Consider the following 25,438-nt stretch of genomic DNA (forward strand, 5'->3'; position numbering starts at 1 on the left):
TTCTGGGGGACTGGTCCTGTTGTAAATCACCCCTAAACCAGGAGGGTTTATAGCACCCCCAGCCGGGATAAAAGCAAGCAGAAGGAAAGAGAGGGTTGGGCAGCACTTCCCAGCTGCGGTGCATCCACAGGAGCTCCATGGAGCTGATGCCATGAAGACTTTTTGCTTTTTCTTTTATACCCCTGTTATACCTTTTTTTACAACTTCTGTATTCTTAGTGCTTTTTGCCTACATTCTTGGACTTGTCTGTCAAGCTGAGAGACTCAACATTTTAGAAGCTTTGTAGTTAAGGATCAGTGTGCCCCAGACCCCAAGGTCCTCTCCAGAACACATTCTGTAAACTAAGATAGAACCATCCAGGGGAAGGCTCCTTGGGGGGCGGGGGGGGGGACTCACTCGAGCCTCTCATTGGGGAATCTTTGATAATTAGTAAAACCTATAATTTTATACCCGATCTTTTGGGGTGGGCATTTTTTTGCGGGGTGCATCTCGATGCATATGACCTGGACGTGTGCACCTAAGGATCCTTAAAATAAATCCCAAGGTAAAATCCCTTTTCCCCTTCTAACCGTGTCTGACTCTTGATTTCAAGACCAGGAAAAGGCATCAGAGCTGCACCCATGAATTCAGCTAAAGCCATGGCACAACCAGACACCATGCCCAGACACCCCCGTGGGTTCCTGAGCTGCTCCCACGCGGTGACAGGGTGGAAAGAGAGGATCCCTCTGAGCCTCCCAAGCCCTGAAGGTGGTCAGAGGTTTGTGTCTGTGCATTGGGAAATGTGGAGAAGGGCAGGATGCGTGGCTCCAGCGTGGGTTTCCCCGTGGAGCAATCAATCTGCCTACAGCAAAATGAAACAGGACAAAGACCCAGATCTGCTCTGTTTACTCTGGCAAAACTCCTCGCTGCAAACAGTGGGAGTTTTGCCTGAATAAATGAGATGTAGGGTGCAGGTGGGGGCCCACATGGGAGATCTCTTCCTGTAGAGATGAAGGTTCCTTCCCTTCCTCGTCCTCCCAGGATGTGACCGTGCACGGGCTGTGGCACAGCTCCACCTTTCTCATCCCATCAGGAATTCCTGACTCCAAGTTCTCCCTGGCTGCACAGAGCAGCAGCGATGCCTGCTCTGTGTCACCGCTGACATCTCGTGCAAGGCCCGAGCTCTGCAGGGGCTGCTGGCGCCAGCCAAACAAAGAGGGTTTGGAGCTCAGGACGCAGGGAATGAATTCCCATCCGGGCAGAAGTCTGGGCAGCATTCCCACCAGCCAGGAAGGGCCAAGATTTCAGCTGAAGATTTCACTCTGGAAGGCCTACTGTTCCTTTTCCCACTGCTCACAGCAGTTTGGGAGTCACCTCATGTGGAGGAGGAGGAGGAGGAATTGGCAGACAGATCCCAGCAAGCCCCTTCCCAAACTGACTCACCAGCCTTGCCCCAGGGAAGGGGTGGCTGCGCTCAGACCCTTCATCCACTCAAATATCCCGATTTTCTGGGGACTGGCAGCTCTTTCTGTGCCAGCAGGAATTGGCAGCGCTGGCGAAGGAGTCACAGTAAAGGAGCTTTTTGAGCCTCAGCATGTAAACGTGGCTTTACATATAACTGTGCCTTTAACTTCAAACCTCCCAGCGTTGTACCTGCCTTTTATTCACATTCACATTTTTCCCTTGGCTTCACTTGAATATAGCACTATGATTTCCAGCTTATCCTTTGGGGGGAAAAAAAGTATATATATCATATATTTAGCTAAATGGGCTGTTTACTATCCCTGCTGACTGTTGTTGCATCATCCCTGACTCACTCATGCCAGTGAAGAACCTGACCCTCTGTATTTTCTCTCCAGGTGTACATGACACAGCACCACGGTTCTGTAAAGCTAGCTTTGGGAGGTAGGTAGCAAAATAACCCCAGAAAAAATAAACTTGTGGAAAGGCACGCTGTGCTGAGACAGGGACTGCTCTGTGCCGCCCTCACAGGCAGTATTTCTGTGTTTTCCCTCTGAAAAAGCTCCCTTAGGACATGTGAACTGGCAGTTTGGTCTCTCAGCCTCAAGTTTCCACCTTTCCTGAAGGGAACAGTGTTCCCTCTCGCTTGAGAGTAGTTTTTGTTAATTGTTACTTATTCCCAGAGTCTAAAGGGTCATTTAGTAGCTGACTGATGCTGCACCTTTATCGAGGTGCTCACAGCTGTCCCTACAACACCAAAGTATTTATCTCTGGGACATATTCACAGCACCTCTGTCACTTAAAAATCTCTAAGCTAAGGGGCAGATTTTCAGCTCAAGTGTGCCCAGGGCTCTTGAAGAGTTGGTAGTTTAACAGTACTAAAATCCCCCAAAACAGTAGTGTCATCAAAAACATGGGGGAAAATTTGGCTGTAAAACTTTGCAAAGAATGTGTTTGCTTAAAGCACATCCTCAAAATTTGGTTTGTGCTGTTCCCTTCCCCACCTCCAGGTGGGAACAGTGGTGCTGCTTCTTGGCAGGAGGTTTCTCCCTTTCCCAGCTGGGCAGAGATCCTCGTTTCACGTTTGCAGCACTAATGGGAGGGCAGCCCTGCATGGAGAGGTGCTGCATCACCCCAGCATCACCCCAGCACCCAGCCAGGCTCCTCCACATCCCTCTCCCCAGAGCACCATCTCACCCATGCCAGGGCACAGTGGTGATGTGGCACCAGGGAAGACTGCCTTGGGGGTTCACCTGGTCCATGCAGGGCTTGCTCCATCAAAGGCACTTCCTTAGGAGCATGCAGAAGGTGTCGATGAGGCAGCACTTAAAAAAGCATCAGCAACAGAGCCTGAGATAAGGCACAAAGCATCTGCATGAGTTGCTGGGGCTGCATGAGCAGAGGTAAAGGAGAGGGACTGGGCAGGTGGCCAAGGCACAGCTCCAAATCCCTGTGGCACTTCTGAGCAGCACGCTTTACCAAGAAAGGCTGTCGCAGTCCCTGATGTCCAGAAAGGGAAGCTGAGGGGCAGGGAGCAGCACAGGGACTCGCCCAAGCTTGCTCAGTGGCAGAGCTGGCACTTGGATCCAGCCCCATCCTGGCCCCCAGCCCTGCCCATCAGGAGGCTTCATCCAGCCCTGGGTCCCCAACAGTGCAGAGAGGAGGGAGGGCTGCCACAGAGACAGACAGAGCTACCAAAGAGAGGTGGTAATAACCTGCAGGAGAGGCTTTGGTGGGTCTGTCCATGCCCTGCTCCCTGGGCAGTCACCGGCGCTTCAGCACCGACACACAATCCTTCTTCAGCGGCCCAATCTGCAGGTGGGCATCCACACTCTCCAGGAAAAAGGCTGGCTTCAGCTTGCACGAGAAAAGAGAGGCAAACTGGCGGTTGATCTTGTTCTGGAATGGGTCAGACTTCCCCTTGGCAGAAGGGGAGACCTTGAGCTGCTGCAGGCAGGTCATCTTGGAGTCCTTGACTCCGTAGAAGGTTAAAGCCTTTTCCGAATACTCCAGGAAGACGCCGATCGTGTGGAAAAAGGGCTGCTGGATGGGGCACTCGAAGCCACCAAACCAGGCCACGTAGTTCTGGCCGTTCCACTGCAGGCAGCAGGACCTGTCGTTCCTGCCCAGGCGGCCGTGGTTGTAGGCCTCCCGCGGGTCGAAGTCCTCGGCGATGACCCCAATGCTGACCCAGCCGTCGATCAGCTCCACCTCCCAGTAGTAGTTGCCCCTGTTCATGAGGTTCAAACCCAGCACCTGCTCGCAGTTGATGAAGCGGGTGGGGCTCTCTGGGTAGGGGATGGGGCACAGCACCCGTTTGGCCCCCTTGGTGCCGAACAGCTGGATGAACTTGTCAGCTGTGTCACTGTCCAGGTCGATGATGAAGGCGACTGCGTGGGGCAAGAGAGAGAAGTGAGCATGAGGAGGGAAATGCGAGGAAATCCTCCCAGCTGTCCCTGCTCTGATCCCCCTGCCCCAGCCTTCGATGATGAGTATGATTCTTTCTGACCTGCCCCATCACTCTGTCCCCTTGCTTTGAAGCCCCATGGCAAATTTCAGTCAATGAAGATGAGGGGCTGAAAGAGCTGATACTCCCATAAGCAGGATGAATATAGGTAACTGGGCAGAGGAGAGAGCAGAGGGGCTGCTTGATGAGCTCAACCATGATACCAGATATTGGAGAATCCACCTGACAGAGTGGTGGTAAAAAAATCTCACATAAAAGCATATTTCAGGTAACCACACATAAATGCAGTCAAGAGGGACTCCAAGAAGAGAGAACAGCCAGGCATGTCACAGCTACAGACAGGCAGGCCCCCCTATGGCAAGTAGGGCCATATGAGAACCACTGATGGATCCCAAAGAGAGGGATGCCCAAGGAAGTTCTTCCAGGGAACAACAACCCTGGACATGGATCACAATCAACTGCATTGCATGTCCCAACCTGACAGCAGAAGAGCACACCCTCCCTGAGCCCAGGTTATTCTGCTCTGTGCCACTGAGGCAGATCTTGTCCCCTATGTCAGTAGGTGACCCCATATCCCTGTAAGGCTGGAGACACACAGGTGGGGTGTGGGAGCTCAAGCCCAGCCCTGCACCCTCCAGCCTCAGCCTCTCCAGCCCCACTCTGCTCAACCACTGCATGATCCCTGTCATTCTGCTGCTGCAGACAACCCTCACCAGCCCAGGGTCCTGCAGCAAACAAGGCAGATGCACAAACTCTGATCTAACTTAAAGAGGATCCAATTTGCCAAGGGCTGGAAGGCAGTAGGAATTACACAGGATACCTGCAGCCCCCCAGGGGCAGCTGGGCCAGCAGAACCACAGACGAGGGAAAAAAAACGTCACCTAACCAGGCTATGACTGTTGTCAGGAAAGCCAGGAGGCTTCCCTGTTAGCCAAGCAGTATTTCCTCTGCTGGTGGCAGCACTCCCACAGCTGCTGGATCGGCGGCAGGCGGGACAGAGAGAGGAAAGGGAAGATGGGCCTTAGCAACAACCGCCAACGCAAAAGTCCCCTGCTTACATTTCAGGAAATAATCACGGCTCTCCAGGCAGGCAGGATTGTTTGGCTTGTCTGGAAATCGGGATTCAGCCAATGCTGTGGAGACAGGCACAGAAGGGTTTGCATCAGCAAAGGAACCAAACCACCAGCAAGGGGTCACTGGAGCATCGTCCCCTGCCCCTGATGGCACCCAGCTGTCACAGCCCCAGCCAGCATCCCCACTCCCCCTGAACATCCCGAGTGGCTCCCACACAGGAAAGGACAGACACCACTTTGGTCACCCCAGGGAGATGGGCAGGGGTGCAAGGAACTGGCTGCAATTCCCGCGGGCATCCAAGAAAATGAGAAAGGAGAGAGCTCAGGTTACATGAGACAGCATGGGAGAGAGCTGCCACATCAGCTCTCTAACCCTGGCAGGTTTGGGAGCCCACAGCCTGCCCCGTGAGGAGAATTGTCTGTCCTGGGAAGAAGAGTCCCCTTTCACAGGAGGCCACTTTGGCCACTTGCCCCCTCCCACAGGGCCCTGCCTAACTCCCAGGCTGTTTGTTGCCTCTCCAGTCTCCAGTCTCTGTGGAAAAATTCACAAAACCTCAAAGAGGCGTAAGCCCAGACAGGGATTGTGCAACATGCAGGGAACCCGTGCTGAGCAGCTTCCAGGGCTGGAAGGACAGGGGCCAGTGCTCATGGAGCCTGCAGCTGCCTCCCACCCACGCAGGGAAGAGGGAAAGGGACAGGGAACCATCCAGGCACAGGGGCCGGGTGAACACAAACCTTCCTCCGTCTCCTGGCAACTCAATCCATCAATTCCTTTCCCCTGCAAGTGGTTCCACTGGTTTTTGCAGATTGTGGACAGCACATCCTTTACGGCACCCACGGCTTGGGTGCACTTGGTGAAGTTCAGCTCGTTCTGGAAGCTCAAAGGTGGAGAGAGGTTTTCTTCCATGGCTACTTTCAAGGCCTGAAATTCCTGAGCCAAAAAAGACAGAGTTTCAGAAGGTTTCAAACAAGCCAAAGTTGTCTCTTGTTCCACAACCCCACCCAGCCCTGGAGGATTTGGGATCTGGCAGCTCTCAGGACTTGGCCCAAGGACAGCACAAGGGAGGAGAGCACTTTCCCAGCCACGTGTTCCTGGCACCTTCTCTTCACTCACTTTCAGACCCGGACTCAGACCATGCCCACCTCGCAAGGAGCAGCATCTCCTCCTCTTCCTGGGCTGTCAGGGAAGGGGGGATGCTGGAGGAGGCAGTGGGACACCCCAACCTCTCACTCTCTGCCCCCCACACCGGGGTACCACTCTGGACAGCACATCAGCCTCTCCTGAGTCACAGACAGGACAGAGGTGGGGGTGATGGAGGGGAAAATCTCGGCTGCCTGGTCCCCCTGGGAGAGAGGAGGGGAGAGGACTGTGCCGACAGGAGTGAGACTCTGCAGCCTGAACATCCCAGGGTTCCTGGCCCCCAGCTCCATGGGAAATGGGACAAAACCCCAAAATACAACATTGTCAGCTCCTTCTTGCCCCATCCCACCTGGAGGAAGTAGATGGTGTCGGTGCTGGGGACGTTCTCCAGGTTTTGCTTGCACTGGGCCAGCTTGGCTCGTCTCTCCTCCTTCCAGCGGAGATCGGCCTCGGCCTCCCCCAGCATGGAGCGCTCCCCGTCCTGGATGAATCCCATCACCTCCTTCTGGAAGGTCGCCAGCACCTCAGAGGCCTCTGCAAAGAGCTTCTCGACCCTTTCCCTCTCCTTTGTGGCAGCACCCTGAGTGCAGGGAGAGAGGGGTCAGGTCCTGCACGTGAGGGTGCAGGAGGGCACCCTTGTGCCCTGCCCAGCACCCAGTTCTCAGCTCTGTGGGGTCCCCCTGACACCCCATCACCCCCTTCCCCCAAGAACTCAGATCACAGCCCAGCTGTCAAGAGACCTGGCTGGGCACTGCCACTGACTGCTGCACCACATTTGGTGTCCCCAAGCAGGAAAGTGATGTGTTTGCACAAGGGCCAAAGGGGACAACCCCCAATGAGCCTGGGGAGGGAAGGTGCAAGAGCCAGAGGATGCCCTGGCACGGCCCTTGCCCTGTTCCTTCTTCCGTGTTAAAAGCAACCAGAGATGCCACAAGGGTTAGCAGACATGAGGAGCAAGAATCCTCAGGGATCTTTGCCAGGATCACCATCGTTTTATGGTGCTCCTGTGAGCACCATCTCTACACCCCATGCACCCCAAAATCTCACAGCCCCTTCTCCTCCACCCCCAGCCCAGCAGAGCTTCACTAACAGAGCAAAGCCATCGCAGAGTCACCTTAATGAGCTCCACCATTTTCTTGGCCTGGGCGATGGTGACTGCCAGCTCCTCCAGCTCATTCTCCACATCGCTGAGGAATTTGGCTTGTTGGGCCTGCAGACATCAAGGACAAACACGGAGCTTCACCCCCAGTCCCGGTGGGAGCAGCAGGGCATCCTGCCTCTCCCGAAGCTCAACCCACAGAGCCTCTCTGACCGTGACCTCGCTACCAGGCTTCGAGTGAAGCATGCAAGGAGAACCATGAGTTGGTTTCCTGTTTTCCTTCCCTGCAACATCCAATCTGCAAACATCCCTTCTCACTCAGCTGGAAAACGAAAGGAGCAGCCTGGGTTGCAAAGGATCATGTCCAACTCCACGTTCCCCACCCTGGTCCCAGCAGAAAGCAAACAAAACAGGAATCTGAAAGCAAACCCATCAGGCAGTGATTACAGCTAAGTGAGTGCTCTTAGCAGTACCCACGGCTGGGAAAAATCCACCTGGGATTGGTGCAGAAGCTGAAAGGCAGACCTGGAGCACTCAGAGACTTAGCGAAGAGTCCCCTGGAGGTTTCTGTTGAGGAGCAAAGCAAACCAGCTCCGGAGCACGGGCTGCAAAGGAAGCACCTTCCGAACACAGCGTTTCCTGACGCGCTATTGTTGGCTCAGCCATTGCCCATCACGAGGACGGGTCCCTCGGGAGCCAGGAGGGCTCTCCCCAGCCAGGGCAGCTCCCTGCTGATGCCCAGCCCCTGGCCCTGCTCCCTGCAGTGCTTGTGCCCGGGGAGCAGGTACAGGTGCTTTCCCCGTGCATCCATCCCTGCCCGCAGTGCGAGGGCGGGGGCCGAGGGCAGTCACAGAGGCCGTGCAGGCGACATTAAGCAGCGCCTGCCGAGGTCTGACAGCTCCTCGGGGCTGGGATTACACACACTTTCTATTTTAAGGCACCTCATGACTAATAATGCCGATAAAAGGGTTTTCCTGCAATCCTAACAGCCCATCAGGAGGTGGAGCTGGCTTGGGGCTGTTGCTGTGCTCCCTGCCAGACCCCGGGCTCCTCCTTGGAAAAGGCAAACTTTCCCAAGGTCTCCAAATGTCTCATGGCCATGCGAGATGCCACCACACCGTGAGCCTCACAGGTTCCCACCTGCCTGCAGCCCCACAGAGGCCCCACGCCTTCAAGGCAGCAGTGCCCAGGAAGGCAGCACCACGTTGGGCTTGCAGCCCCGGCTCCTGGGAAGGCTCGTGGGTGTGAGTTTAGGAGGTGACTCAGTCGCATCTGGGAATGGGAGTGATGGAAAAACCCCCGCTGCCAAAACGGCAGGATACAAAAGGCTGGGGGAGCGGGAGCGGCGGCCGGGCCGGCTGCCAGCGCGGCCAGAAAAACCGCCTTGATGGAGCTGTGGGAACGAGACGGAGACGGCGGGTGCCCCAAGACCGCGGGGGTGGCCACCGTGCGGTGTCCCAGGCACCGTCGCCCCAGCCCTACACCCACGGGATTGCGAGTTCGGCTCCGCAGCGGGAGAACTCCCCACGGGATGCCTGGCAGCGGCTCTGCCCCGATCTGCCCATCCTGTCCCAATCCCAGGGGTTCCCTGATGGCTCAGCACCCTGTCCGTATGCTGGGGTGGGATCCCCCGAGGGGAGAGAGCACAGCACCCCCCACACAGGGCATCCCTCCAGTGCTGCACCTGCACACACCCACGTGGGGATTGGGCTCCCCGTGGGGACACGGGCGCAGGACGAACCCCTCCGAGGGATGCCGCAGCTCACACCACCCAGCACACCCCCACACCAAGGTCCCACCCGCGCAGCACCCGCGCGGGGACCTCCGCGCCCGTCCCCACCCCACGCACCTGCTTGTGCTCTCGCTCCTGCTCGAGGGGCACCACGTCGTGGGCGCGATGCTCGTGGGCGCGGCAGCGGGCGCAGACACAGCTCTGCTCGGTGCGGCAGAAGCCGTCGAGGGGCTGCAGGTGGCGGGGGCACAGCCCCTCCTCCAGCCGGCGCAGCGGGGCCACCAGCCGGTGTGCGCGGAAGGCCGGGGCGCGCCGGTGCGGCTCCAGGTGCGCCCCGCAGAAGGACGCCAGGCACACCAGGCACGACCGCTCCGCCGCCACGCGGGACCCCGGCGGGCACACATCGCACAGCACCGCCGCTCCTTCCTCTCCCGCAGCATCCTCCTCCTCGGCTCCCGGGGCCATCGGGGACGCGGCGGCCGGGGACGGCGGGGACGAGCCGCCGGTGGCGGCCGCCAGCAGCGGCAGGAGCTCGCACAGGGCGCGGTTCTTGCAGAGCCGCAGGGCCGCGGGGACGGGCTCCTGGCACAGCGGGCAGCGGGCGGCTCCGCCCGCCCCAGCGCCGTCGGGGGGGCCTGGCCGCTGGCGGAGCGCCTGCAAGCAGCCCTGGCAGAAGTTGTGTCCGCACGGCACCGTCACCGGGTCCCGCAGCACGTCCAGGCAGATGGGGCAGCCGAGGGGACCCTCGGGCAGCCCCGGAGTCGCCAGCGCCAGCCGCAACGCCGCGGCGGAGGACGGCGGGGCGCTCCCGGGCGCAGCATCCATCCCTGAACGCCCCGACCGGCCCCGGCCCCGCTCCCAGCCCCGACGGGGGCGGGCGGCAGCCGCGCCCCGCCCGCCCGCTCCGCCTCCCCCCGACCGCAGCCGGGGCTCCGCTTCCCGCGGTGCCTGGGGGGCTGCTGCGTCCTCCCGGAGCTCACGGCATCAACCCCGGGACCTGCGCCCGGGCACCCGCCCTCCTGGGAAGGGTCTCACCCCAAATGGGATCTGGTCCCCAGGCACTCGCTCTCCTCGGGGTGTCTCGCCCCAAATGGGATCTGCTCCCATCTGGGCCCTCTCCCCGGCATCTGCTGCCTTCAGGGAGATCTGCTCCCCACCCCCGAGAGGATGTCACCCTGCTGAGGATATGCTGCCCCCCACCCACGGTCTGCCACCCCCTAAAGGATCTGGACCCTCCTCAGCGTTCTACTGCTCCCAAGGGAAGCTGCTGACCCTCCCCAAATCTCCCATCTGGGGAAGCTGTCACCAGCCCATTCTAATCCCCCTCCCGAGGGTCTGCTGTTCCTCTTGAGCATTCCTTTCCCCCACCCCCAGGACCTGCTGCTACTCCACTGCTCTCCAGGAGCTGCTCCCCACCCTGGGGTGACATGGAAGGTCCTGAGTCCCCCCAGTCCATAGGTGCTCTCCTTGTGTCCATGGACCCACACCAGCCCTCCCCATGGCCAAAAAGGGCTGCAGTGCCCACATCCCAGCTCAGTCACTGTCCCCTTTTCCTCTGGGGTCTGGCAGGAGCTGGCAGGCACCAGAGAGGGATGGGAGACCCTGAAGTGCTTTTAGAGTGAAGATCTGCCCCATAAATATGAGATCTCTGGACCCCTTCTGTGCAGGACACACAGACAATTTTTTGACTTGGATAAGTTCCCAGGTGCATGCTGGCCCAAGGCCTCACCCAAGGACAGGGCTGGGAGGAGTGGGGAGGTGTCGAGTGAAGGAGGAAGCACAAAACAAATCACATCTGCTCTAGAAGAAGGGGATTGATCCTTTTAAGCTTTTTGTCCCCAAAGGAAAAAATGATGTGATTCATTCCCCAGGCATTCATGTCCCCAGCACCTTTGAATGCAGTGCCCAGTTTCACCCTGTTAATCCTCACCAGCATTCCCACGGGAGCAGGAGGAAACATTGCACCTGCAGTCTCGGCCTTGGAAAAACATCAATGAAAACTTCAGATTTTCTTCTGTGCCAAATCAACCTCAGAGCAGAGCAGCAGGAAACCAGGTTTCCTTATCACAGTGCTACAGTAAATAAAGCACCCTCTGGCTCTGCTGCCAGCTGGTGCCATGATCTGGTTATTAAAGCTCTTAGAAATGCCTCTGCCCCAATGAAGGTGCAAACGAGACCATATGCCAGTGACAACAGTATGGGTTTTATTTGATAATAAGTATGAGAGAGAGAGAGAGAAAGAAATAGAAAATAGGTGGGGGGGACAGAAAGAGAGTGACAGAGACAGAATGAGGAAAATATCACCATCTGTGGATCCCAACAATGTTCTGTTGATCCTCTCCAGCTGGTCTTCTTGGTGGTGATGATTCCCCCTCCCCCCCACAAAAAGCACAGAATCTGATGGGTTAATATAGCTCAGGCCAGGTAGGAAAACCCAGGCACCTCCCTGGTGGGGGGAGTTTGCCATTGTCTCTTAAAACAGACTCCGGGTTTGTTGCATCACATGCAGTCCAGGCTTCAGGAATGACTCTGGGGGGCACTTTGGGGGGGTCTTTGATGGATTATGACACCCCCTCAGCTGCCTGTCATGTGAATGTCCCGTGGATGTGGCCTGTGGGGTTGGGGGTTCCACAGCTGGGCCAGTTTGTGTAAGGGAGGATGGGTGTTCAGTGCCTCTGACCAGAGGTTACACCCGAAACCCCCTTCCCCACCTCGTTTAGGGGGGGAGTCTGTGTAAACCTGGCTTCTGTGGGCTGTGGTCTCCCCCAGCCCAAATCCAGCCAGAGGTGACTCTCAGCTGGGTGACCCACAGCTGCTGGCTTTGGCTTTCTTGTGGATGCATTCTTCTCCTTCAGCCTCGTTTGTTTTTCCCTAGGCCTGAGTTAATTGAACATCTAGGCAGCTTCACTTACAGTCCAAAGTCCCAGCCAGGTATCTTCAGGGAGGCTTCTTTGGTGGTAGCTTCTTCATACAGTTTTTGTTATAATGAGCAAAACCTTATATCAATGTTTGAGGCGTGAACTGTTGCAGTCCTTGCCAGCTGCTCACTCCGAGGGTTGGTCACAGGCCCCACGGGGACACAGAGGGGCAGGATGGGGCCCTGCAGGAACGGGTGTGAGAGCAGGGGTACCCAGCTCCCCCTCACCCCCACTGCTGCTTGCTCCCACATTTCCCACCAGCAGCACGGTTAAGCCAGTTGGAAAGTAGAGCTTTATTGGCAAAAGCAGCATTGTACAAAGAGCTGCAGTGTAGAACCCTGAGAAGTTGCTCTGCCATGCCTGAGAGTGGCAAGAGGGGACCAAGAGGGGCTGGGGGAGCAGGACCTGCCTGCATGTAAGGCAGTGGGAGCACAGGGATCCCCCCAAATTGCTTCAGAGCATCCTGTGGCAGCAACACCTCCCTCGGGGGTCCCCCTTATCCCAAACCTCCAAGGTTTGGCAGGGATAGGAGAAAGAGGAAAACCTGGTATTTTCACCCCCCTTATCACCCCTTCCCTCGCTCTGTCTGCAGGGGCAGGGCCCACATATGCCTCCACAGTGAGCTCCAGCCCTGCTGCCCTGCTGTGTGTCACTAGAGTGATATTTGCATATGCAAACCAAACGGATTAATTTGCATATCTGTCCTCACCAACTCGTTATAACACTGCACCCCACTGTACCACGACAGCCTCAGCTGCAGCTCCACTATGGCACCAGCCTGGCACTTGCCAGCCTGGCTCTGGCTCAGTCCCTCTGGCACAGCGTCACCACTCGCCCCTCACACAGCCAAAACACGGGGTACAGCGGCTCAGTGAAGACACTGTGGAAGGAGTGGATGAGCTGTGTCCTCTCCCCGAGGCCATAGAAGGAGAGGAGCCCCTTGCCATAATCCAGGCTGACCCCCAGGTTCTTATAGAGCTGCTCCTGGATTTTCTCAGCCCGGCCCTTGTGCCAGGCCAGGTAACAATCCTCCCTCACCTGCAGCCCCCACGAGCCCCCGTCCAGCCCGATGTTGAACCTGTGGCCCTGCTGCTGCTCCCGGGGGAGCCCTCGGTAGGTGACCCCCAGGATGATGGAGTGGCTGGAGATCTTCACCTCCCAGTAGTGGTGGCCGGGGCCGTAGCTCTGCGTGCACAGCACCTGCCAGGGCTCGAAGCGGGGGCTCTGCTCCAGCCCAGGGACGGGGCTGGGGCTGTGCTTGGCTTTCCGGGCACCTTTCGACAGCTCCAGGTACTTGTTGGCTGTCTTGGGATCAAAGGTCAGGTTGCGGTGGTCTGGGAAGAACAAGGGCATGGATGGGGCTGAAATACTTCATCAGACCTTTGCACTCCCCCAGCAACGATGGGGTTTAAATTCTGTAGGGCTGGCTCCAGAAATAGGAGGGAACAGGTTGTTTGGAGGGGAAGGGGAGTAGGGAGGATGCAACACCTGCCCTAGAGGGAATGGAAAGCCCAGAAATAGCTGTTGAGGCACTGAGACACGATGCTTTGCACAGTCCTTGCACAACCCAGCTAACAATCAGCGAGTGGCCACTGTGACCACAGTGGCTCTGTGGCCATTTTGAGAGGGATGTGCTTGGTTTTAAGAGCAAAAAATACCAGTGTGGATGGGGAGAGGGGGAGAAAACCAACTGTTAAGTGAGCAAATATGGTATTGCAGGGAGTTACTCTCCTCTGCATGGGCTGTGATAGCTCCTGCCGTGGGCATTCACTGGCCACCAGCACCCCACCTTCCTCCCCCAACACCTGGGCTTGGCAGCTGGCTGGGCTCCTGCCTGCTGCCCATAAATAACAGGGGCTTCCTATTAATAACCCTAAGAATGTTCTGTGGGGCTTGATGGAAGGATTTCCTACAGGTCCCATAGGCAGAGATTGCCTCCTTGGCAAGAGTGACACGACCAACACGGCTTGAACATTACCCAGCCCTCTTCCCAACAGTGAGGAGATGGGAAGAGGAGCACAGAGGAAATTCCTAAGAACTGGAGAGGGATGGGCCCGGGGAGGAAAGGGGACATGAAGGACTGTAGCTAGGAATGCTGAGGTCATGTCCCTGGACAGAGAGCAATGACTGCAGGCACGGCTCTGGACTGGGGCTATGCCATGCAGGGCAGTGACTGATCCAACACCGGACAACCTCAGTTTCCATGGGAAAGCACTTCCTGGTGCTGCTAATCCCTTTAATGAGTCCTTTCCCATCCCAGCCCATCCACCCTGTCCCTACACCACCCTTCTCTGCATTTAGAGAGACACACTGGAAGAACCAGGGAAGGAGCCCCTGTCCCTGCAGCCACGACCACCCTCCTCCCAGGAAGGAGCCCGGCTTGGTGACATCTCTTCCTGCTGGGGACCCCACTGAGGTGCTTCTCCCTCCAGGCCCCCCTGTGCTCCTTACCCTTCAGAAGCTCAGCTCGGAGCTGGCACCTGGGGAGAGGGGCCACAACCTTCACCACCAGCTCCTGGGGATGCTCTGGGTCTGTGGAGGATGGGAACAGGCATTTTGAGTCATGCCACCCAAAAACATTTTTCTTCCTGGCTTCATGGGAAGAAGAGGAGAAGGAGGAGGAGGAGGAGAAGGAGGAACTCCATTGTATCCAAACCTGGGAGCAGACACGTGCCACCATGGTTCAGCATTTCCAGCAAGGAGGGGCCACAGGAAAGCCACCTGGCTCATCCCACTTCATCTGCTGAACATTAAATGTGTGTCCCCATTCCACCCCCCTGTGCCCAGCAGCTGTGTCCCCAGCAGTGACACAGGCCAGGCTCTGCTTCAGGCTGACTCAGAGCCCTTCAAAGTACCCCTGAGAGCAGGAGGGTTACCTTGGCCAGCGGGGTTGGGGACTTTGGGGGCCACAGAGCCAGGTGAGGCCTCCAGCAGGAGCCTGGAGAGGTTGGTGAGGATCTCAGAGATGGGCTTGATCACAGCAGCTACATCAAACTGCACAGGCACCAGTGCCTCTGGGCTCTCCAGAGGTGGGAGCAGGGGGAACTCCTGTGGACAGACACACGGACACCATGCACCAGTCTGGACAGCACTGTGCATGTCTCCCTATTGGGCAACAGGGGCATCCCAGCATCACCCACACAACTCTTCAGGGACCCCCAAAAAACAGCTCCTCTCCACAGCCCCATCACATCCCTGAGCCAAACTGAGGATGCATTCCCAGTGGGAAAGGGGTTGAACACGATTCTGATGTCATCAAAAGGGTGCAGGCCCAAGCAAAAGGAAGGACTCAGTGCCAGAGTGGTACCTGGAGGAAGGTCCTGTGGTCAGGGCAGGCCAGCAAGCTCTGAACCCTCTCCCTGTGCTGGCCAAGGACATCCAGGCGATCCTTCAGGAGGTTCCAGTTCTTCTCCACGTGCCCCAGTGCCACCACCTGCTCCTGCTCAATACTGGCCACTGTCCGACACTGGAAATCCTCCAGAGCTTTCCTCAGGTGGGTGAATTTGCTCTGAATCCCGGCTTTGAGTTCCTCGGAGGAGTCCTGGGCAGGAAGAGCCATGAGAACCAGTGTGCTCCCACCCACAGGCCAGCACAGGGAGGCTGCAATGTTACCTTGATGCTCTGTGTTTGCACCTCCAGCTCCTTCATTGTCAGCTCAATCCTCTCCGATTCCTCCTGGGCTTTTTCCAGGGATTCTTTCAAAAGGGTCTGTGAAGGGAGGCACCAAAATAGAATCATTATAGTTGGAAAAGACCTCCAAGACCATCGAGTTCAACCTTTGACTGAACACCCTCAACTAGATCAGAGCACTGAGTGTCACATCCAGTCATTTCTCCCAGTTGCACATCCTGTGGAACAGCCCACTGCTGCCCACTCGGCTCCCAGGACTCTCTCAGGGCTGCAGGACGAGGCTAATGGGGAAGGAAGTGGCTTGGGAAGGGGACTCTGTGTCAGGGTAACAAAGAAGTGATTTTTTTTGTGCTGTCTTTCACCCCTTTTTTAGCTGTTTCCTCTAGATCAGAGGGTCACAAACACATATGGCACCGTTCATCCCATGCTGCTGGATTTATCCAGCTTGCTGCTGCTCCTGACAACACCTGTTTTCTCAAGGAGCAGCCGGGCACTGGTGGCATTTCCCTGGCCAGCCCCACGTCCAGCTGAGGGCGGGCACTCTGGCACACAGAGGGACATCGCATCCCTGCAGCAGGACCCGGCGCGGTGGAGGTCGATGTCGCGCTGCGCCTGAGTTGTCACAACATCCCCTTGCTCTCCCATGGCCCCAGCCCTGTCACCCACCTGCTTTTTGGCTCGTTCCTCCTCGAAGAGCACCCGCCGGTGCCGCTGGCAGTCCCGCACGGTGCAGACGCAGCAGATGCAGCGCCGCTCGTCCTGGCAGTACAGCTCCAGCGGGCGCCCGTGCTGCGGGCACAGCTCGCCGGGGGCCACCTCGCACCGGCCCGTGGCCGAGCCCCGCGCGTCAGTGTCCCGTGCCAGCTCCACCACGCTGTACAGAGTGACATTCTTCTCCAGCTCCGGGCACCGCTGGAAGCCCCTGCGGCACTCGGGGCAGGTGTAGCTCGCGTCGGTGCCGGCGGGTTCCTGCTTTTGCTTGTCCCAGTGGTCGCCGATGCAGCGCTTGCAGAAGTTGTGGCCGCAGGGCAAGGTGACGGGCACCCTGAACAGCTCCAGGCAGATGGAGCACACCAGCTTCTCCTCCAGCTTCTGCGAGATGGGTGATGCCATCCTGCCCGTGCCGGGATCCGGGCGAGAAGCCGGGGAAATAGAAACTCCGGCGCGCAGACGAAGGAGAGGGGGTGACGCTGAGCCCAGAGGCGGGGCAGGGCTCCCGAGCAGACGCACTCTTAAAGTGACACCCGGTGGCTGCCCCCTCGTCACACTGGCTGTGCCACACGCTGGGGTGACGAGACGACAGGGAGGGTTGGAGCTGTTCCCCCTTGGAGAGGGAGGGCTGTGAAGCGCAGTGGGAGATTCCGGAGAGGATGGAATGCTGCAGTGACAGCACGGAGACACGCAGGGGGCTGACAGGGATCAATGTGTATTTCCATGAACGCATGTGTATATCGACGTGCAATTGGATTTTCATTCCTTTATCCATTACCCTTTGAGGGAACTTCCAGGCATCCTCAGCTCTGCCAGGGCTGGGTCCCTGAGGGTTGGGCAGTCTCCCCTGCCAACAGAGACCTCAGTACAGAGCTCCTGCCTGGGAACCAACAGAGAGAGGCACCCACTGCTGCTGCAGCCACGTGTCACCTCCCCGTGCAGCGGCGAGGCTGTGACACACACCAGCACCAGCCGTGTTCTTCCCTTGCATCTTTTACACCACAGCTCCTGCTGTTTGCCGTGTCCCCATGCACACCCACCACGCCTTTTCCTACGAACTTCCTTGCAACATCTGCCCACATCAGCAGCCTGAAACGCAATAAAGATGCCACCTGGGCCACCTGTCCCTGCTCAGGTGGCAGGTGGAGTCTCCTGCCCGGAGGCCAGTGTGGTGCCTGTGCACTGCAAACCTTCACCTCGTTGTCACACAGTTCAGTTCCAGTTTTCCCAGCCCAAGCCTTATCTCTGTACCAGGCCCCCGTGCTATCTCTTGCACACGTTCCCAGGCTGCTGACGCTGCCGGGATGGCCTCGTTTGGCAGCAGCTCTGCAGCCTCCCCTCGTGAGCAGCTCCCCTTTCACCTGCACAGGTGAGGGCAAGCAGGGAGCAGGTCTCTGCTGGATCATCCATACCAGCTTCTGTACCACAGACAGGCTCAGAGCCACGCCCCCAACCACAGGAGAGGATTTGGGATATGTCACAACTCCCTGCGTGTCCCAGCAGAGCTTCAGCCCCCAAACATTCCTTTGGCCTGAATCTGTCAATTCTGACCAAATATTTAAAGCCCAGAGAGGCGTAACATGACCTGTGTGTCTGCCTGGAACCTGTGTCCCCACCGTGGGCACCTCCCCAGTGCACTCATCCCAGCTTAAACCAGACCCCAGAACCCTTCAGGGTGGGAAGGGAGTTCAAGGAGCTCTGGGGTAACTGGTATCAGCCCTGAGCATAGGCAGCACGAGGGCACTTCAGCCCAATCTCAGCTGTTTGCTGAAGGCTCCAATTTCCTCACAGAAGGAAAGCCACTGGGAACCAGAGCTGAGCAGAGGCAGCTGTAGCAGCAGAACGTGTTGGTATTTGGGGGTTCATGTGAACAGGGGATGCACAGTGGAGCACAGCAGAGAGCAGAGGCTCTCCAAGGCCTGGGAACAGGATCGGCAGCAGCAGTGCCAGGCCACCACAGCAGCAGCTCTGCTTCTGCTCCACCTGCCCACACCAGGCATGTCCTGTCCAGGGAGAGAGGGGAAGGAGGCTGAGTCTGTGTGCTTGGGCAGCTGAAGCCACCTCCACAAACACCGACTTTGTGCAGGTTTACCACCTGTGCAGCCACACTCTTCCCAAAGTACAACATCCCAGAAGGGAAGTGACTCCGGCCAGGGGAAGGGCTGCCCATCTCCCCTGCATCCTGCTGAGCTCCCCAGCTCTGTGCCAACTGGCCAGGGTAACAGGCTCTTCCCAATAAAGACACGTGTGCCAGCACTGCTCATAGAGTGTTTAATCAGACTCATCTCTCCAGGAGGACTGCACAAATCAAATCTGACACAGTCCTGAACCGCAGCATTGTGAGAGGAGGAAATCCAGGCTGGCCTGGCTCTGTTTGTTCCATAAACAGGCAAAAGGAGAACTGTGATCCCTGCAGGGAAGCAAGGCAGGGCATCTCTGGGGAGATGCAACCTGCCAGCCACTGCTCAGCTCTGCTGCAGAATCAGGAGCAGGGTTTCAGCCTGGCCATGGATTCACTCTGAACATTCTCGTTAAGCAGCCTCTTGGCCCCACAGCTGCCAGCCCTGTGAGCACCCAATGCCAGCTCCCAGCACGGGGGAACTGGGAGCTGAGGGGCTGAGACTTTGTCATTTCCCTCCTGAGGCACTGAGGGGAGTGCAGGAAATCCAGGAGCCAGCATCCCACGGACCAGAGGGGGCCAGCTCCTAGTAAATGCCGTAGGTGGGCTCCTGTGTGTCTCGGTACCTGTCCAGGTACCTCAGGGGCTGGTGCCGAGGGAACTTCACCTGGGGAGGGTGGTACGGGGGCGGCCGCACAAACTCGAACACCGGCTCCCTCATGTCTGCAAAGGGGTGACAGGGTCAGCAGGAGGGCTCACATCTGCACCCCACAGCCCCCTTCACCCACACAGGATCAGGGCTGCTCAAACACACCAGTGGAGTTATTTTAAAATCCTCATCCAAACAGCCTTTTAGGGGTTGTTCCTTCAGGCTGGCATTAGCTTGGAGGAGGATGGCTCAGGTGGGCTTATTCTGTGCTGATCCTGGACAAGTGCCAAGACCAAGTGAGAGCCTGCAGCCCCAGGGCCATGTCCCACCCACAGACCCCCTCCAGCATCCCCATTCCTTACTGAGCAGCTGATGGAAGGTGGAAGTGACAGAGCTGTCCCACTGACACTGGAAAAATGCCAGCCCTGCCGGGGTCATGGCATCCTCATGCTTTCTGTAGAAGTCAAATGTTCTAAAGGTTCTCATCTTCAGGCTGTAGCTGGAAACAAGACACAAGCACCAGGTGAACCTCTCCTTGCAGCAGAACCCTGCTCCATATCACCCCAGAGCATATGAAAGAGGTGGAAAAGGAAGCCACTAAAAGGAAATCTCCCAGTGTCTCCAGCTCTGTGCACATTTCTGGGCAGGACAAACCACTCTCTAACAGCCTGCTCTGTAGCAACAGGACTCTGCAGTGCTGGGATTGTGGCTGCAGAGGACACACAAACCCAAAGCAACCCTGGAGAACCCTACAGAGTGACAGGAGCTGCTCCCCTACTGCAGAGACAGGCACATGAACCCCACAACTAGCAACAGCCAAGCTGTCTTGGGGTGACCTTATGATGTGTATCCCATATCGCTGCCTATGCCCAGAAATTAATTTTTTGTGCCTTTCTATGCCTCTAAACTGAGCCTGAGAGGGGGAAGGAAAAAAAACTGAGCAAAACTTTCTCAAAGCAGTTTGCAGCTTGTTCAAGGTCACATAAAGATAGGAGGGTTTTTTTCCCAGCTGCAGCAGGGGAGCGAGGAAGCACCCGGCCTGCTGGGTTCCAGTCAGCTTTTGGGCAGTTGTTTCAGTTTCTGGTTCTCTGGAGAGAGACTGAGAGTTGGACTTTGCTTTTCCTTCTCTAGAATTCCGGATTTTCTCCCTTTTCTACTGGCCTGCTTTCAACCTCAGAGCACATCAGGAGGACTTTCCATCGGGCACAGAGGGCCTGGCCCTGGGCCAAGCCCCAGCTCCGAGGAGACCAAAGGGAGGACTCTGATGCTTTCCCAGGTTTTTCCTCCACAGCAGAAGATTTTACCATTTAACCTCATTTTCCTTTCCCGTGTGTTTGTTAAATAAATAGTTTTATCTTCTTCACTTTCCTTCGAGGAAATTTTTTTTTTTTCCCTGAACCTGGTGGGGGAGGGGTGGTTGTGCCTTCTCTCAGAGGATATATTTCTAAATTTGGCCAAACCAGTACACAAAGTGAGCAGAGGAATTACCACGGCGTCGGCCGAGCGTCCTGGCTGAAGTCGATGGGACCACGTTGCTTGAAGAGCAGGAAGATGAAGCGGTGGTAGCCCGTCCCCATGGCAGGGAAGGGGGGCAGGTAATGGCACATCTCCTTACCAGACTTGATGTCACTGCCTGGGATGTTGGTCCTGAACACAAACACATTTACACTCATTTCCCTCCAGCAGATTCATGCAGGACTGCAAATCACTCTGCCATGCTGTGGTGTGATTTCTGCCCCATTTGATAAGGGAACAGATAGCAGAGATTGCTTTCACCAGAGGAAAAATCCCACCCAGTGACTGCAATGCCAAACAGCAGCAACATCTGGAACTCCTGCACCTTTAGCAGGACCCAGAACATGGGGCTACAGGAGCTGATGGCAGGAGCACCAGGGAAAGCCACGGGTTCTGAGCTGCTGGAGGAGTTTCTGCCCACTCCACAAGCACAGAGCACGTGGCTCTGATGTACTCACACCAGCCAGTGGAGGTACTCCGAGTCTGCATCCCTCAAATGTCCATCTGCCAACACACAACACAGAAAGGTGACTTAGGGACACCCCGGTGCCACCATCAACCCCAAAGTCAGAAGGCCCAGACCTGCTTTGACCAGAGGGAGCAGCTCAAGACCTCCCAGCATTCCTTCCCTAGCAGAAAAGGAAATCATTCCCACAGGACTGAGTTTAAAAAGAGGAGCAAAGAACTCTGCAGATCTAATTCCAAGATTCTTGAAATCCTCTTGGGCAGCTGCATGCCTTCACTGGGCCCTGGTTTCTCAGGATGAACAATGCCAGCAAAGCTGCCTTCCAGGCAGACTGCCCAGGGAGAGGAGTTTGGAGGTGAACAAAAGATGGGAGTCAGAATTGTTTCCTCTATAGTATGACACAGGTCCTGTTGTGTCACCATCCCCTCTCTCAACTGCTACAGATTTGGGGAAGCTACAATCTTTCCTCCATAGGTACCTAGCAGATATCACATCCCAGAATTGCAGAATGGTTTGGACTGGAAGGGACCTTAAAGCCCATCTCATCCCACCCCTTGCCATGGGCTGGGACACCTTCCACTAGACCAGGTTGCTCCAACCCGGCCTTGAACACTTCCAGTCTTCATCATCTCTGACTGTGCAGCCAAAAGAATCAGGAGTTAACCAAAAGCTGAGTGAAACAACCCAGTTTAAATGTGTTCCTTGAAAGAACTCTCTGCTCACCTGGATTTGTGAGCAGCAAGGTCCAGAGGGAACCTTTGTCTGCCTCGTACGACACTGCAGGGGGACGGGAAGCCTAAAAGAGCAACACAGAGAGACTGTAAATCACTCACACAACAGCTTCCATGAACTGTGTCTGGGCAAGGCTCGGACACAACGAAGACTGGGCACTACCAGGCCACTGAGGAATCCACCTGGAGAGCCCCAGGGCATAAATAACCATCAGCCTCCTGGCAGACAACCTGCAATCTCTGTCCCTATTGCATCCATAAAATAGTTTCCTTCAGCACAGAGGAAATGCCCTTGTGAAAGGCATCCCCTGGAATGAGCCATGTAGATACAAAAATGCTGCTAGCGAAGATTTTCTTGCTATTTTCTAAGTCCATGAGAGACTTTTCCCTCTCACAGAAGAGGTAGCAGGGAATGTAAACAACCAAGCCACCTGCAACCTTGAAAAGTCTTGTTTATGGTATAGTAGAAAAATATTTTGACAATGGATGTTTTAGGATTTTAGCCTATCACCCCAAGGGGTGGCTGGTCCTTTGTCCAATTAGACTATGAAGAAAAAAGTCTATAAAAGAGTTTGTAAAATAATTAAATAAATCAATCTTGCTGCACCATTCCTGCCTGCTGGATCTTCTCTCCTCCTCCTCCCTATGGCTGCAGGACACGGTGATACACCCTAGGAACCAGGCCTGTGGTAATAGAGCCATGCCTGTTGGAAGCATCTGGCAGAAACTTCCAGGCTTCCCAGGGGCTCCAGGTTGTTCCCAGCTCCCCTCACGCACCTCTGACGGAGTCACCATGTTCCCATAGTAGACTGGCACGAGGTGCTCGTCCTCCTGGCTGTAGTGCACCCTCAGGGCAACCCAGGGGGTGAAGGTGGCCCCCTTGAACAGGTCCCGGAACACCCCGCAGTGCTCAGCCACGCGCTGCTTGTGGAACGGGCCACTGGTCCTCTCCCACTCAGCCCTGACATCATCGAGGGGAATGAGCACTGCAAGGAGAGAGGGAGGATGCAGAGGCAGCTGCTGGAGAGCTGGGGCAGCTGGAGCAGGAAGGGAGGTGCTGGGGCACTGACCAGTCCGGAGCCGTGCTGCTCGTTCCATCTCAGCGTTCCGGCGGTTCTCCCTCAGGATCCTCTTTCTTTCCTTCATCTCTTTTGCCCATGACAGCTTCTCACGTGGCAGGCCGATGTCTGTCTGGGGCTCTTCAGGGAGGGGTGAAAAGAGAGGAGGTGAAACATGTGAACACTCAAACCACCCAAACACAAACCCCTGTGAAACGTCTGAGTGTGTGAGAGACACAGACTTCCAGAGATCAGGATCACAGAAGGGTCTGGGTTGGGAAGGACCTTAAAGACCATCCACTTCCAACCCCTGCCATGGACAGGGACACCTCCCTCTAGAAAAGACTTGAGAGGACAATCAGGACTTGATTCTGTCCCCTCTGCACCTCCACGCTCCTGCTCCTCCCTCCCCAGCTCATGGCCCTCCCATTCCAGCTGCTGAGCAGCCCAGCTGTGTTATCTGCTGCAGGCCTGAAGCTCTGGGTCCTTGTCTGCTCTCTGTGGCACCACTGGGACTCCAAGGAATCACTTCTTTGCTCTGCGTTTTTTGGCAGGTCCTGGCCAGCCTCCCTCCCTCTGGAAAACTGCCACCCCTTCTTCCTGGAGACATCTGCACTCTGCCAACTTGTACATGGGACCCTGTGCCAGAGCATCTCACCAGCTCCTCACAGGCTGGTTTGGGGACAAACCCATGTTCCCTGGCTACCTGCAGGGGGGTTGGCGTGTTTGTGGTAGGTGTTCCACCAGCGTGGTTTCCTGCTCTCCTGCTCTGCCAGCCGCAGGTACCGCCTGAAGCTCCGGTACTTCTCCAGCACCTCCAAGTTCTCGACGTCCAGGTCCTCGTTGGGCATCGGCCCCAGTGGGGCTGCCCTCTTCCAGAGCACAGCTGGAGGGCAACAGAGATCCCGAGGGGTTCAGAGGGAGAGAAACGAGCCTGGGATGGGCAGAGCACGGACAGGGCGGGAACCATCCCCACCTCCCACAGCCACGTTCATGGAGTTGATGCCATGAAGATTTTTTGCCTTTTCTTTTATATCCCTGTTATACCTTTTTACAACTTCTGTATTCTTAGTGCTTTTTGCCTACATTCTTGGACTTGTTTGTCAAGCTGAGAGATTAAACATTTTAGAAGCTTTGTAGTTAAGGATCAGTGTGCCCCAGAGCCCAAGGTCCTCTCCAGAACACATTCTGTAAACCAAGATAGAACCATCCAGGGGAAGGCTCCTTGGGGAGGGGGGCTCACTCGAGCCTCTCATTGGGGAATCTTTGATAGATCTGCTAATTAGTAAAACCTATAATGTTATACCCAATGTTGGGGGGAGAAACAGAGGCACAGAGATAGACTCGGCAGGGTGCATCTTGATGCATATGACCTGGATGTGTGCACCTAAGGATCCTTAAAATAAATACCAAGGTAAAATCCCTTTTCCCCTTCTAATTGTGTTTGACTCTTGATTTTAAGACCAGGAAAAGGCATCAGTCACAGGATGGGTGAGGCTGGAAGGGACCACAGTGATCTGATCCCACCTCGCTGCTCCAGCAGGGTCATCCTAGAGCGCACGGAACATGATTGTGTCCAGATGGCTCTGGAATATCTCCAAAGAGGGAGACTCCACACCCTCTCTGGACAATCTGTTCAGGGCTTGGTCACTGCACAGGGAAGAAATTCTGCCTCATGTCCAGATGGGATTTCCTGGGCATGGCTTTGTGTCCGTGGCCTCTTGTGCCATGGCTGGGCCTCACGGAGCAGAGCCTGGTCCCTGCTCTGCCCCCTCCCTGCAGACAGGGACAGACAGGCCCGAGGGCCCCTCTGACCCCAGCTCCCTCAGCCTTTCCCCAGGACAGAGATGCTCCAGTCCCCAAATCATCTTTGTGGCCCTCCATGGGACCCTCTCCAAGAGCTCCGTGTCTCTCTCATCCCGAGGAGCCCAGAACCGGACACTGCTCCAGGGGAGGCCTCGCCAGGGCAGAGCAGAGGGGCAGCATCGCTCCCTGAACTGCTGCAGATGCTCTTCCTAACGCACCCCGGGACACCAGTGACCTTCTTGTCCCCTCGGGCACAGTGCTGGTCACGGACAGCTCGTTGGCCACCAGGACCCCCAGCTCCTTCCCCACAGAGCTGCTTTTCCAGCCCGTGAGTCCCGGCCTGTGCTTGTGCCTGGGGTTGTTCCTCTGCAGGTGCAGGACCCTGCACTTGCCTTTGTTGAACTTCAGACAGTTCCTCTCTGCCCTTCTTTCCAGCCTGTCCGGGTCCCTCTGAAGGGCTCACAGCACTCTGGGCTATTGGCCATCCCTCCCAGCTTTGTGCCATCAGCGAACTTGCTGAGGAGGCATCGACCCCTCATCCAATTGATGAATAAATTAAACAACCCTGGGCCCAGTACTGAACCCGGGGGGACACCACTAGTGACAGGGCCTGGAGCTCGGGACAAAGCCGTCCGAGAGCATTCTCCCGTTCGCCCCCCTCCTTCCCCGGCGGGTTTCGGGGCTCCCCCGGTTCTCCCGTCTCTCACCGGCCGTGCCGAAGTTCCGCCCGCCGCGGGCCCCGCGAAGCGCCGCGCTCAGCAGGGGCGCCGCCATGTTGTGCGCCGCGCTCAGGGAAGGACCCCGTTGCCACAGCGACGGGCTCTGCACCGCCCAGGCCTGCTGTGGAAGGCCCGCCCGCCATGGGGCTGCCCCCGCGGCGCCT

At 56.7% G+C, this 25,438-nt stretch overlaps 3 protein-coding genes across 3 annotated transcripts; all 3 read right to left on the minus strand.

Moving 5' to 3' along the window:
* Nucleotides 1-589: 589 nt before the first annotated feature.
* TRIM47 (tripartite motif containing 47) lies at nt 590-9,809 on the minus strand. The gene is made up of 6 exons (XM_069032843.1): nt 9,070-9,809; nt 7,236-7,331; nt 6,471-6,701; nt 5,716-5,911; nt 4,966-5,040; nt 590-3,830 (listed from the first exon to the last, which is right to left on the minus strand). The coding sequence occupies exons 1-6, from the start codon at nt 9,775-9,777 to the stop codon at nt 3,205-3,207; spliced, it is 1,932 nt and encodes a 643-aa protein (XP_068888944.1). The 5' UTR covers nt 9,778-9,809; the 3' UTR covers nt 590-3,204.
* Nucleotides 9,810-11,141: 1,332 nt separating this feature from the next.
* Nucleotides 11,142-16,681, minus strand: TRIM65 (tripartite motif containing 65). Its single transcript, XM_069032535.1, has 6 exons — nt 16,167-16,681; nt 15,483-15,578; nt 15,178-15,411; nt 14,747-14,918; nt 14,322-14,402; nt 11,142-13,204 (listed from the first exon to the last, which is right to left on the minus strand). The coding sequence occupies exons 1-6, from the start codon at nt 16,611-16,613 to the stop codon at nt 12,675-12,677; spliced, it is 1,560 nt and encodes a 519-aa protein (XP_068888636.1). The 5' UTR covers nt 16,614-16,681; the 3' UTR covers nt 11,142-12,674.
* Nucleotides 16,682-18,468: 1,787 nt separating this feature from the next.
* On the minus strand, nt 18,469-25,343 carry MRPL38 (mitochondrial ribosomal protein L38). The gene is made up of 9 exons (XM_069032536.1): nt 25,263-25,343; nt 23,456-23,635; nt 22,762-22,890; nt 22,469-22,677; nt 21,684-21,756; nt 20,953-20,998; nt 20,468-20,626; nt 19,342-19,478; nt 18,469-19,053 (listed from the first exon to the last, which is right to left on the minus strand). The coding sequence occupies exons 1-9, from the start codon at nt 25,327-25,329 to the stop codon at nt 18,917-18,919; spliced, it is 1,137 nt and encodes a 378-aa protein (XP_068888637.1). The 5' UTR covers nt 25,330-25,343; the 3' UTR covers nt 18,469-18,916.
* Between the last annotated feature and the right edge of the window lie 95 nt (nt 25,344-25,438).

Source organism: Aphelocoma coerulescens, chromosome 18, assembly GCF_041296385.1.
Source record: "Aphelocoma coerulescens isolate FSJ_1873_10779 chromosome 18, UR_Acoe_1.0, whole genome shotgun sequence".
Classification (NCBI taxonomy): domain Eukaryota; kingdom Metazoa; phylum Chordata; class Aves; order Passeriformes; family Corvidae; genus Aphelocoma; species Aphelocoma coerulescens.